Source organism: Patella vulgata, chromosome 2 (genome assembly GCF_932274485.2).
Source record: "Patella vulgata chromosome 2, xgPatVulg1.2, whole genome shotgun sequence".
NCBI lineage: Eukaryota > Metazoa > Mollusca > Gastropoda > Patellidae > Patella > Patella vulgata.
The window spans coordinates 2,037,397-2,051,850 of record NC_065880.2 but is presented as its reverse complement, the minus strand read 5'-3'; the positions used below and the strand labels follow the sequence as shown (position 1 = coordinate 2,051,850).

At 37.4% G+C, this 14,454-nt stretch overlaps 1 protein-coding gene across 1 annotated transcript; it reads right to left on the bottom strand.

Moving 5' to 3' along the window:
- Positions 1 to 1,437: 1,437 nt before the first annotated feature.
- On the bottom strand, positions 1,438 to 8,469 carry LOC130010714 (serine/threonine-protein phosphatase 6 regulatory ankyrin repeat subunit B-like). The gene is made up of 2 exons (XM_056098675.1): positions 8,338 to 8,469; positions 1,438 to 5,869 (listed from the first exon to the last, which is right to left on the bottom strand). Exons 1-2 carry the CDS (start codon positions 8,370 to 8,372, stop codon positions 2,425 to 2,427), a joined length of 3,480 nt encoding a protein of 1,159 aa, XP_055954650.1. The 5' UTR covers positions 8,373 to 8,469; the 3' UTR covers positions 1,438 to 2,424.
- Positions 8,470 to 14,454: the final 5,985 nt, after the last annotated feature.

Sequence of the window (14,454 nt, the reverse complement as noted above, 5' to 3'; positions counted from 1 at the left end):
CGCTACCTTGCCCCCCACCACCCCGTCGCATCAAGCTAAGCACATGATTCTGTGTGGTTATATATGTAGTCTGGAGGCTCAGTGCGGGGGGGGGGGGGTCCATCAAATGGGCACAAAACCAGACCCAACTTTTCTAGAGTAAAATTTTGCGTAGAAGACGATGCCAAGTGGTAATCAGTCCGCCGTTGGGGCGTTTTCCAGATATTCGGGGTCAAAGGTCAAATGGGTTCATTTGCACTGAAAGTGAATGCGTGGTCATTCCTGTATCATAAAAATTTGCTGAAAATGATCGAAAGTAATCACACTTTCAATGAAAATGTAAACTTGCTAAATTCACTTTTGTTCTTTGTGACCCCAGAGGTCAAAAGGTCACATTTTCCGTTTTAGCACTAGGAAGATTTAAAGTAACAAATGTCAGCGTTAAATACAAAAACTAAAGCGAAACCTGTTCTAATCAATAATAGAAACATTTTAAATTTATCTTTAGGTGGTCTTAGCACCGAACTTTTACTTTGGAACGTCGAAAATGATCTTGCATGACAGAACCAAAACGCTTCGGAGCCTGTTTCAAAAATACATAAAAACTGTTAAATCAAAATCTCTCCGAATTAGTTTTACAATGAATGCTTTACATAATGATACAAGTCGTCTGAAAAAACAATTGAACAGTTCCATGGCTGGACTCGAGTCTGCAGGCCGCGTCACAAATCCTGCCCAAATTTTTCCCGCTAACATTTACCAATACGACATATATATCCTGTGAATTACTATGTACAATGCATTCGTCGGTTTTATCTGCGTCCATGTTCCGGAGAAATTCATAAAAACTCATAAAAATATTTGCAAACTTTTAATCCCGTCGTCAGATACGTGTTTTCCCGTCACAGATAAACGTCGGTTTTCCTGCAGGCTGGAGTCCAAAACTGAAACTATTCAATTGTTTTTCAGATAACTACATGTAGTATCATTATGTATAACAATCGTTGTGGAAATTAATCTGAGAGATTTCGATTTGACAGTTTTTACGTATTTTTGAAACAGGTTTCAAAGTGTGTTGGTTCTGTTATGCAAGATCATTTTCGACGTTCCAAAGTAAAAGTTCGGTGCTAAGACCACCTAAAGATAAATTTTAAATGTTCCTATTATTAATTAGAACAGGTTTCACTTAGAACTCATTTGACCTTTGACCCCGAATATCTCGAAAACGCCCCAACGGCGGACTGATTACCACTCGGCATCGTATTCTACGCAAAATCTCACTCTAGAAAAGTTGGGTCTGGTTTTGTGCTCATTTGGTGGACACCCCCCCACCCCCCCGCTGAGCCTCCGGTCTAATGGGTTTTATATTCCGCCAACTCTTCATCGAATTTCCGCTTTCAACGTGTTATTCTCTGTGCAGTTATAAAATCGTGTGAAACTATCACTGGAGTTGTATTTTCACTATAGGTATAGTAGGGTATATCTGTATTCAGGTTGTTATAAATGATTAATCGCTTTAGACTATATTATATTTAAAGCACACATTTTCTAACAACATAAAACTCATTAATTGAGAAGTAAATGATGATCTACTAAGCACACTGTAGATCTTAGCCAATAGATGAGACTGGATAACCTGGTCTTTTACGTCAGACTCTGTCCTACATCATCTCCTCCTGATGTGAATAACACCGTCAAGCAAGAACAGGTCTGATGTCATTTAAAGGACAATATTGGTGTCAGACATTATCACATATGTGATATAACTTGTGTAACATGTACCAAATATAATTTTAACATATAGATCATTGCTACAGTAGATGCGTAATGATGGTTTCTACAAGAGGAAGTGTCGAAAACAAAAGGCTGAGTGATAATGACTGACACCAATACTTCCTTTACGGCAGGTTATCCAACGGTCAGCGGTAAATTGATCCAAAGTTAAGTCCAATATGGCTACCGTAGGGCCTATATAATTATTTTTTTTAAGCAATATTTTATTCAAAACTTGAAAGGGATTGCGGAACAGGCATAACCTATATTATGATCTCTCTCGTAACCCTTATAATCCTAACCCTAACCCCAAGTTATAAATAGACTCATAAATATGCGGGACGGTCATGTTGGGCTCGACTTGGGTCCAATTTACCTTCCTGTGACTTCCACCCAACAGCGGATACCAACCAATAGCTATGATTATCCAGTTCACAACAGTAGACGCTAACCAATATTAATGATTATCCAGTTCGCAACAGTAGACTCTAACCAATGGCTATGATTATCCAATTGACAACAGTAGACGCTAACCAATATTACTGATTATCCAGTTCACAACAGTAGACTCTAACCAATAGCTATGATTATCCAGTTGATAAAGAAGGATATAGTAAATGTACATTCCAATTTAAAGTAACTTTGTAGTCAATAGTTACGGTTATAAAGTCTTTAGTCAGAATAATCATCATGATAATTGTCATAGTAATCTGTTTCATTAAAAATATAATTTTCATCGACGTCATCCTCATCGTTTAGTACAAGAGTAAAGTATTTCTCGGGTATCAAGTCTTTCATGACGATATAATCTTGTAGAAGTTTTGGTAAACCAACTTGAGTTATTTTACTGCTGATTCCTGGTCCGATACAGTTTCGGATTTCTCTTCTACATCTTGACTTCAAACTTCTCGATTTACAGGAATCGCGGAAATCATCAAGCTGTTGTTTATGTTCAGATTCACCCAACGCAGGATTATGTGTGGAAAGCGACAAACCACTATTTAAAACGGACAACAAAATCATGGTCTCTACTTCACTCTTCAGTGCACCACTTTCAAACAGAATTTTAGAAAGCATCAACATATCGGGAAATTGAACTATATCTTTGACCTTTGAAAGATCCAAACCTTTGAGAGAACAATTTTCCGTTACGAGATACCATATAAGATTTTCTTCGTTTCTTTCCAGTAACCATTCAAATAGATTTGTTCTGTCCTGTCTCGGTGTATCCAGTAACCATAACGTTCCCCCAACTTCTCCTGGTGTATCAAGAGACGCGTGACATTTATTGATTAAAAGTAATTTTAGACAGTTGATCCACAGCGGGCCGTAATCATTATAGAACATTATAGCATGTATAGCTGATCTTCCATCTGTATTAGTTTTATTAACATCAGCTCCAGCGTTTAGTGAAGATTCTAAAATAGACCTGTTATGGTTCCGTGCTGCTATCATCAAAGCCGTCTCTCCATTATTATCACTCAAATTGACATCGGCTCCAGCCTCCAGTAAATCATTTACAATCTTCCCGTTATTCGACTCAACTGCAATCATTAATGCTGTATCTCCATCATTATCAACATGGTTTACAGATGCACCAGATTTCAGCAATTCTTCACAATGGCCATCTCTTTGTTTCTGTTCTGCCGCCATCAACAACGCTGTTTGGCCATTGTTATCACAAATATTACAGTCTGAACCATTCTGTAGTAGAAGTGATAAAATAGTTTCATCCTGGTTGTATACAGCATACATCAAAGCCGTCGTACCACAATGGTCCTGTAGGTTGCTATTACAGCCAGCAATAAGTAGTTTTTCTACCACACCGTTACGTCCTGTTTCTGCTGCCACCATCAACGCTGTTTGGCCATTGTTATCACAAATATTACAGTCTGAACCATTCTGTAGTAGAAGTGATAAAATAGTTTCATCCTGGTTGTATACAGCATACATCAAAGCCGTCGTACCACAATGGTCCTGTAGGTTGCTATTACAGCCAGCAATAAGTAGTTTTTCTACCACACCGTTACGTCCTGTTTCTGCTGCCACCATCAACGCTGTTTTGCCATTGGCATCACAAATATTACAGTCTGCGCCTTTCTGTAATAGAAGTGATAAAATAGTTTCATGCTGGCTGTCTACAGCATACATCAAAGCCGTCTTACCACCATGATCTTGTAGGTTGATATTACAGCCAGCTCTGAGTAGTTTTTCCACCATATCTTTATTTCCTCTTTTTGCTGCCACCATCAAAGATGTTTTACCATCTTTATCTGTGGCATTAACGATACTCGCTGCTTCACCTCTCAAGTTTGAATATTTAAGTAAAATATCTAACTCCAGTGAAGCATTCAAGAGTGTTGCAAGGAATATCGCATTTCTACCTAATTCATCTCTGGGTTTCAGATCGGCACCAGCCTTCAATAGAACATCTACCATAACATTATGCGTATTGTTAACTGCGATCATCATTGGGGTTGTTCCTCTGTTATCACAATGGTTTACATCAGCACCAGCCTTCAATAATTCTTCAGTAATAGATCTTTCTCTATTACCTACTGCTATGGACAAGGCCGTTAGTCCATCGACGTCACTAAGATTCACGTTCATCCCATTCTCTAGTAACGTCTTTATTATTTTCTTCTTGTTTTGATTAGAAGCAGTATATCTCGACACTTTGTGCAACACTGTTTCTCCTTTTAGATTTTGGTGATTTTTATCACAATCTGTTGAAGTCAGCAATGTCACTAGTTCGAATCTATCTTTTTTGCAGGCAAGAACGAGGGGATTATCTCCATTTTCGTCCAGTGTATTGACATCAATGCCGTGTTCAATAAGAATTTGAGCCGTATCATAATATCCTCGATTCATTGATCTGTACAACAAATTATTACATTTATTAATATGAGCCCCAGCCTCTATCAACATCTTAATAATATCTGCTGAAGTAGATTGATCGTTCGTATGGTGGTAATCAGGAAATAAATAGTCCAATACAAAACATCCTTTGTTATCTTTAGCGTTGACAGATGCACCGTGGTCAATAAGTTGTTTAAGTAAAACAAGATTACCCATCTCCATGCATTCCATTAAAGGTGTAACGCCGTCTTTATCAGTGCTGTTAACATCACACCCAGCTTTAATCAGTATTTCAGTAATAGTCGTATGTTGTCTTCTTATAGACTTCAGTAAGACGGGTGTAATATTGACATCACAGTGTGATTTAATTAATGTCTTCACCATCTCTTCATTTCCATAACTAACCGCTAAATACAGTGGAGTTTCATTCCATGAGTTCAGCTGGTTTATGTCCATACCATGGGTTATTAATAGCTGGACACATTCATCGTATGAATATACCCATATCCTACTCACTGCAAGACAATGAAGAAGGTTACCTAGATGGCTTCTAATATTAACGTTTGCTCCTCTTTGGGCCAAATATATTACCGTTGTCACCATACCACATTCAGCAGCCAGTTGGATGGGCGTTTTCCCATCCATATCTTGTAGATTAACATCCGCTCCTGCCTCCACCAATAATTTTACACAACCATGAGCTCTCCCCAGATTGCTTTCACCAATAAACCAATTCATACAATAGTTCCTTCCATCAATACAACAGTGTAGGGCAGAATATTTACATATCTCTGACTGTTGGTTAATAGTATTTATCAGTTCACTCTTCAACAAAATCTCCAAAATTTCGATGTTTAGTTCCTGGCAACATAACATTAATAACGTTTCCTCTTCATCTGGGTTTTTATCTAGATCTTTTAGTTCAAGAAGATATTTTAATATCTCGGCGTTATTGTTTAGAACGGACTCAGTTAGGGCAAAACGCAGAGGTATTCCTTTAGAGTGGAAAAATTTAATACCCTCTATGAAATTAGATTCTATTGCAGCCTTCATCAATTGTATATTGGTCTGATCCTCTACAAAGATGTTTGCAATATTCTCTGGGGGCATCAACAATTTCACCATAGGTAGACATCTGTTCTTAAGTGCATCTTTACAGAGTTCTATCCACATTGGAGGTGGTTTACAGTCATCCCATAATGCCTGTATAATTCTTCCTACGGCAATTGTATCATTTTTATTTAACGCCTTTTTTAGCCTGAAATAGAAAAATACAACCAATGTTAAAGATGGGTTGCCATGAAGATACGGAATTTTAATGTTTTATAAGTATACCGTACTTCAATACTATGAGTAGTTACCATTGTCAATATCTAGAACACGTCGGGGTTCTGAAAATCGGAAATGACCCAGCAGGTACACGAATTCTTTATAGTTTGAAAAATCATCTACATATAACGATTTTATTTTAATAACTACGATAAAATTATATATGTCACGTGATAGGATAACCTCGTGATAATATCAAATGGAATGTATCGCCATAGCAAGCTTGTTGGTTGTTTCAGTTATAGAGTTTATATTTATATCAAATGGAATATATCGCCATAGCAAGCTTCGTGGCTATTTCAGTAATAGAGTGTATATGTATATTATAAACATTCCACTTAATTTTATGTGTTGTGTTTTTCAGGGTCATTATTTAAAGTAGGTAAGTCTGTAACTCAATATCTTCAAAAGTGGAAGCACGAATTATTTGTCAATTTAAATCAACATTGATGTTGTGATCTTACCGGGAAAAGGTGGGCTTCCGATATCCAATAATTGAGACAAAAAAATCATTTTACCATTGGTACACGAATAGTGTATCAAACGGTGACGCCATATTCTTATCTGGAGAGCATGCGCAATAAATACTATCGATGTAAACTGGAATAACCAGACGCTAGAGATTGTCATTCGATTGAGACTTCTGGCGTATTTCGCCGAACCTGGCTGATTAGAAATTATAGTGAAATTAGAAACGATTGATGTAATCAGTTTATATATACTGAGCGCCATTGAAAACGCATCACTTAGTTTTTCGTATAACAAAATGATCCTGTAAACTTATCTTATTTATTTTGATTCTTATTGTGAACAATATTCAAATGGGAACACATCAGTAACAACACATTTGTACACTTATGAATGTTTAATCTGTAATCAACGGTACAAAGTCAGAGGGGTCAATACCAAAAGTACGACACCGATGTCAGTAGCGCGTGTGTCCTCTACGGACTCTTACGCACGCTGTGCAGCGACGTAGCATGGAATTTACCAATGTATGAAAGAAGGCCTGGGGCAAATTGTTCCATTCTTGGACAAGAGCAGCTTCTAAAGCAGCAATGGTGTGCATCTGTGGTCTCCGATACAGACGGCGTCCAATCTCATCCCAGACATGTTCTATCGATGCGGTATGCGGACGTGCATTATCCTGTTGGAAGTGCTGAAGTTGTGGGTGCGCTCGAAACATCGGAACAACAATTGGTTGCAAGACATCATCATGGTAGGCTACAGCATTAACGCGACCCCTGCAAATGTGTAGGGCGGTCCGGTGATGAAATGTGAAGCCTCCCCACACCATTACACTTCCCCCACCCCATCGATTCGTTTCGAAGACGCAGCAGTCTGCAAGACGTTCCCAAAGACGTATCCACACACGTTGACGGTCATCAGCGTGATAAAGATGAAAGCGACTCTCATCACTGAACAGCACACTTTGCCAGTCTACTCTTCTCCATGTCTGATGTCCTTGAGCCCATATCAAACGCCGCTGACGGTGATGATCCCTGAGGATAGCTCCAACATAACGTCGTCGTGCACGGAGTCCTACTTCTCTTAGACAATGTCTTACGGTGTTGGCACTTACTGGTCCTTGTCTTCCGACGACTGCTGCACCTGTTCGAGTCGCTGGGCGGAATCTGTCACGCAGATGAGTGACCCGGATGTAGCGGTCGTGAGCCTGGGTTGTAACGTGTTGTGGACCAGGACGTTGACGGCCACGTGTTGATCCAGTAACTCGAACACGTTCCACCAACCTTACAATAGTGGACTGATGACAATTGAAGTGTCTGGCAATAGCACATGTAGACATGCCAGCCCTGGACATTCCCATGGCTTCATTCCGTTGATTTTCATTAAGTCTTGGCATCTCTAGCTCGATTCCTCCACACGTCCAACAACAAATTACGACAGATTGACGTTTAACAGTTCATGTACTGCACATTAAGTTGAAAACATGCTTTTAAAGGGCTCACACACAATGCTGCACGTGAATAATGGGTTTTTCATGTGCATCTCGTGCAATTTTTTTTGTGCACGCGGGGCCGATATTTTTTGCGTTTGGGAGCATTGTGTGAAACAATAGTTCATAGTATTGCATAATATTATACATACAAAACCACCTAGTAATAAAATATTTGGGAAAAAAAGTGATGCGTTTTCCATGGCTCTCAGTATACATTGATATTACGTATATTATATGCGTTGCGACCCATTTGTGTCAATTTCGAGGTCCCAAATATTAACGATTTAGCTCCTTTAATGTGACGTGTCATTTGATGTGTGTTCGGTGGTTAAAGCAGTATATATTATACATTGTTGATATGTATAATATAATAGTTATAGTTCAACGGGTATATATAATAGAATATTAGTACGTTTATAACATTATGGTCTACTTACTGTTTTTTGAATTGCTGTGATTTACGCCAACTCATTTTAACATGTGAAACTGAAGACAAGGCAAATTTGTTAAATAATTCAGCGGTAAACTGGCCACAGTGAATCTTGTTTGATACAACACCTATAGTCTCGTATAACCAGACACACATGATTTCAATTGTCAGGTTGAACAGGCTAACATTCTAGTCACAGTTATTTAATTTCTAAGAAACACTATTCTTAGAATATAAAGTAAAAGTAAAAGTACACTATTCTTAGAATGTAAAGTGAAAGTAAAAGTAAAAGTACACTATTCTTAGAATATAAAGTGAAAGTAAAAGTAAAAGTACACTATTCTTAGAATATAAAGTGAAAGTAAAAGTAAAAGTACACTATTCTTAGAATGTAAAGTGAAAGTAAAAGTAAAAGTACACTATTCTTAGAATGTAAAGTGAAAGTAAAAGTAAAAGTACACTATTCTTAGAATATAAAGTGAAAGTAAAAGTAAAAGTACACTATTCTTAGAATGTAAAGTGAAAGTAAAAGTAAAAGTACACTATTCTTAGAATATAAAGTGAAAGTAAAAGTACAATATGGATTGGCGTAATACTACTAAATATTCACTCTGCAGTCGTCAATGCTAAATCCATTTGATATGGTGGGTTCTTACATGAAACTATTAGCTGATCAAAATGATGGTTGACTGATGTTTTGTTGTTTATATGTCAAGTTAAATAGATCTTAATAATGCAGAGATTGGTGCTGTCAAAATGTTTTTATTTTCCAAATACCATCACAGAAACAGAGTAATAATTGTAATGTTATAATTAACATTTATTTGAGAAACTATTTCAACCTCCCAAGATATAGTCCGGGGTCACAAAGAACAAATGTGAATTTAGCAAGTTTACATTTTTATCGAACGAGTGATCACTTTCGATCATTTTTAGCATGTTTTCATGATACAAGAATGGCTGATTTTTATGATATTAGAATATCTCGCAAACGCCTCAACGGAGGACTGATTACCACTAGGCATCGTATTCTACGGAAAATTTAGGTCTGGTTTTGTGCCCATTTGATGGAAACCCCCGCGCACTGATCGCACTCTGAAATAGGAAAAAAATATCTCACTACGTTAGAATGAACATACAACTAATTTTGGCCTAATTAATTTTGTTGGTCACCATCTAAATTGAATAACGGATTATTTGAGAATAGTTTTGTTTATTTATGACCCCAAGTGTACACCTCATTAATCAATACGACTAAAAGTTGCACACATGGGGTCATACATTTATTAATACCGCGATAGTAGATTGATTAAGAACACTGATTGGTATTGTTCGTTGTACGCCACCCAGATCAAAGATAGAGGTTTACACAGGTTTAATATTCTCCATTTGATAAATACGAATTAAGACTTACCTGGATTACCTGTATATCAAATACAACATAGTTCTGCTGACATCGGCTGGGTGTAATTTATATAGAGGAACGGAAACAAGTATCTCAACTAATTAAAGCGACGAAAAATGTCTACTTACGCTTGATGCCACGGATCTACTTCAAGCCATGGAAATAGGGACTTGATTGCGCGGAGATGTTCGTGAAATGGTAAAATACAGGAAACTTCGCACAAGTTGGATTGATTTAAGTCGGATCTTCGCTCAACTCCGATAAAATAGTTTGGACCCTTTGATCCTGCATGTTTTTCTTATTAAATTTCTGTGCTTAAGTCAGATTTTGTAAGTCGGATCTTGGCTCAACTCGGATCAAAATGTTCGGTTCTTTTGATCAAATTCCTACGCGCACTGTAACTATACATTGTTAATAACAGTAAGATGAATGGGATTTAACGTCCTAATGTTCTGCTATCTGTGTGAACAAGTTTTACCTTAACTATACATTGTTATAAGTGATTTGGGCTAAACACGTTTCTAAAGACGTGCCATAAGTTTATAAATAAATTGAGATTGATAAATATACCGTTGATCATACAGTCTTTGTTATACTGCCATTATTAATTCAATGATTAATAGTCCTATATATTAAACAACACAGACGCCGGCAGTGGAGTGGGGGGGGGGGGTCTCCTATCACTTTTAAACATGTTGGGTGTGCAAAACCTTCTCTGAATGTGCCGGATAAGACATCTTCAGACGAAAGACGAATGAAGCATAACCAATCTGATTAAAACACAGATCCTATTTCGTTTCGTTTTTATAGTTCAAAATTTCGTTTTACTTGGTAAATCAACTTGAGTTATTTTACTGCTGATTCCTGGTCCGATACAGTTTCTGATTTCTCTTCTACATCTTGACTTCAAACTTCTCGATTGACAGAAATTGCGGAAATCATCAAGTTGTTGTTTATCTTCAGATTCTCCCAGCACCGAATTATGTGTGGAAAGAGACAACCAAATAAACATCTCTACTTTACACTTTTGTGCTCCACTTTCAAAAAGAATTTTTGAAAGCATCAATGTATCTGGAAACAGAAATTTATCTTTGACCTTTGAAAGATCCAAACCTTTGAGAGAACAATTTTCTGTAACAAGATACCATATAAGATCCTTTTCGTTTTGTTCCAGTAACCACTGGAGTAAAGTTATACCAACTTCTCCTGGAATATCAAGAAACTCGTGACATTTATTGATCAAAAGTAATTTTAGACAGTTGATCCATTTCCGACTCCTATCATCACCACCAACCATTATACCATGTAAAGCTGATCTTCCATCTGTATCAGTTTTATTAACATCAGCTCCAGCGTTGAGTAAACATTCTAAAATAGATCTATTACAGTTTTGTGCTGCTGCCATCAAAGCCGTCTTTCCGGTGTTATCACTTTGATTGATATCAGCTCCTGCCATCAACAAACTCTCAGAAATCGATCGATTGTTTACATTCATAAGTGGTGTTACTCCAATATTGTCACATTGTTGGTTTGTTTTAGTTACGCGTGGCCGAAATGATAATTACATCCATTTCAGTGCATGGCCTACTGTGATTATCCAGTTCAGTTGCCCCCATTTGACAAAATAAGGCTACAGTAAGTGCAAATTAGAATGGAAATATGCCAATTTGAGATAGCACCCGTCCAAAGCTAAAATAATTATGATTATAGAGACTTTAGTCAGACGGGTCATAATAATTGTCTGGTTAGTATCGAATATGTCGCCGTTACACCGTATTGTTGGTTGAGTTCGAATTTCATGAAAATCGGACCAAAACTGCCAGACAAAATGGACACCGGTCTACGCAAATAGTGTAAACATCTGGTATATCAAGGTTGTGGACCCTCTAGAGGTCACAATTTTGATCCGATTTTAATGAAACTTGAAATGCATGTTTTATAAGCCAAAGATGTTGATTCCTATCGATATTCGCACGTATCTGATTGTACCTTCCTGAATTATGGCCCTTGATTTTGTTTAGCGTTTTGTTTAGTTTGTCCTCGATCCATCTCTTGAAAAATGTTGGCGTATCCTGCGTGGCAGCCGCTGATTGGTAACAGGTCTCATCCAGATTACAAATCTGGCCAAAAGCTATCAGAATCAGCTTCCAAACGGCGCAGATTATCAAATTCACTGATTCGGAAGTCAAGAGCCTTGGCACCTATCTTCCGATAATGTGCCTATAACCCTCTCATGAGAGATGCCCGCACATCTGGCAATATGTCGTGTGGTCAGTCGTCGACCAGCCATCACCATGTCATGCACCCGGGTAATGTTTTGTTGACTGGTTGCTGTTGATGGCCTTCCAGGACGCGGGTAACCATGTCCGCATGTATCTGTGTTGGGATTAGTCCGTGCAGGTACTTGATAACTGCCCTATAGCCAGTTCTGTCCATTTCTGGTGATTTGAATGGGTAGGTTTACAAAATGGTCTATAGGTGACACCCAGATAATTTTCCAGGCCTCTTAACATATAGAACAGGAAAAGGGTAATGTATACATGCCCCCCCCCCCTCTGACCATCTACTTCTGTCTTAACCATGTTTAAAAAATAAAGTATTTTCATCCCATGCCATCCATTTCAATACTTAGTTATAGAGTTTTAAACAGTTGCCCATGTGTTTAAAAACACCTCTGCAAAAACAAACTCCTTTGTCCAAATAAAATCTAATAGTAAGGTACATTAAATAATTGGCAAAAAATAAAGATCCAATTTTAGTTTTTAGTTACACACTGTTAACTACCAATAGATGTTTTAATGACAATAAATCATATAATTTATTCAACTAGACGTAAGACTTAAATATAAATAGATACAGTTGGTTTAACTTGAATAGAGATTTTAATTATCTATGCTGCATATAATATATTACCTTGCAGCTGAATCAATTTATATATCTTTTTAGTTGATGTTCATATCGTCTTACGTATATTGTCAAGATCAAGGTGACCTTGTTCTATTGTCCCATTAGACCCATTCAGACTTGTTACCACGAATTTACTCACCCCACCCTCGCAGAGTTATGGATTTTCTTGTTTCACTTGACTAAAAAAACATTTTGTAGGAATGTATGCTTTTATAGATTGAACACTTGTTTGCGATATCGGTGGAAACGGGCAATATATGCCTAAAGAATGAACAAAGAGCGGAGATGGGGTTTCAGCCGGCTGATTTAAATTATTTCTTTAAATATAGTAACGCTTGAAATATGTCAGTTTTCACTTTTTAGAATGTTTTTGTAAACAAATTGTTTTTATTGTAGTTTCCGTGACGTATTCCCAATAAACGTTAGAAACAAAGATTTATACCCTTAATCCCTGTGCCGATAAATGTTGGATTGTGTGGAACATGCTAAAGGCGATTTGTTACAAATCTCAGGTACGATATATGTTTGATACTGGTTGAGGACAGCATCAGAGCAACATGATTGTTTTCATTGGAGATGGGGCGCAAATATTCAAACTTTAAACCAACTGCGTCCCCTTAACTGAGCCCCTTGACAGGGGACCCTGTCTGTCTACCTATGGAATAACATGCATTTGTATCTGTTAAATTTGTGTGGTTTATATATTAGACTGATTGATATTATTTATACATAGCCGGGAAGTGATAACGTCTTACCCCAACCAAATTGCAAAAAAAAAAACCAGGAAGTTTCGGAGAGCGATATTTCGTAATCAGTGTGTTTTATTGGTGGGGTAATAAATAATTTCTTTTTAGAATTGTCAAACACAAACTGGTTATAGAGGCGAAATGTATCGAAAACCGAATTTGACAAAAATTTAAAAAATGTATTTTTCACATGTGTAGCGCCCGGCATTTCTTTCAAAATGACTGTCAAATTTAAAATGGCATTTTTCCGACAAGACCAGCGATGGTTTTCGACGTCTCTTAAAGGTCACCGAGAGTGTCTGTCGGAAAACGCATTTTCTTGCCAGGTCGTGAATACGGCAACCTGAAAGTGATTTATTTTAATGAAGACATCTGAACTCCAATCAACAAATCAATCAATCAGGCTGTTGTCGTTGCATTAACATGACACCAGAAGTATCACTGATGAAACAAATATGCCCAAAACACATGTCGCGGTTAGTGCGACCCATTTGTGACAATTTCTAGGTCCCAAATATTAGCGATTTAGCTCCTTTAAAAGCGAATGCAAGTTAAATATGTTTATTAGCGCTTTTATCTGGTGTATCTTTTATTTTGATTTTTCTTATAGAATAAGGCTATATAGCAATTATGTGCGCTTTTTGTTGTATAATAATAATAATAGTATGTTCAGCTATACTTCTCGTTTAAAAAATGTATGTTTTATCTCCTATGACATATCTATCCACATCCCTATTTATCTGGACAGCCAACAATATGATAGGGCATAAAATAGATAGTGAGAAGGTACAATTACTTGGGACCCAAGATGGCGTCTTTGTACACTTGACGTCATATTATTCTTGACGTTATATTTGCATGACGTCATATGAAATTCCTGGCTTCACAGTTGTCGGAACTTTATATACGGCTTTGCTCCGCTTTTATATCTGACGTCACATGGTCGTCGAAGTACGCTCCAACACGCTATACATAAGTTAGGCAAAACGTTGTGCATGAGTTCGGCATAAGTCTGTTCGCTAATGAGGGAGAAGTAGCACTTAAGAGTTAACAGAAACAACTCTAC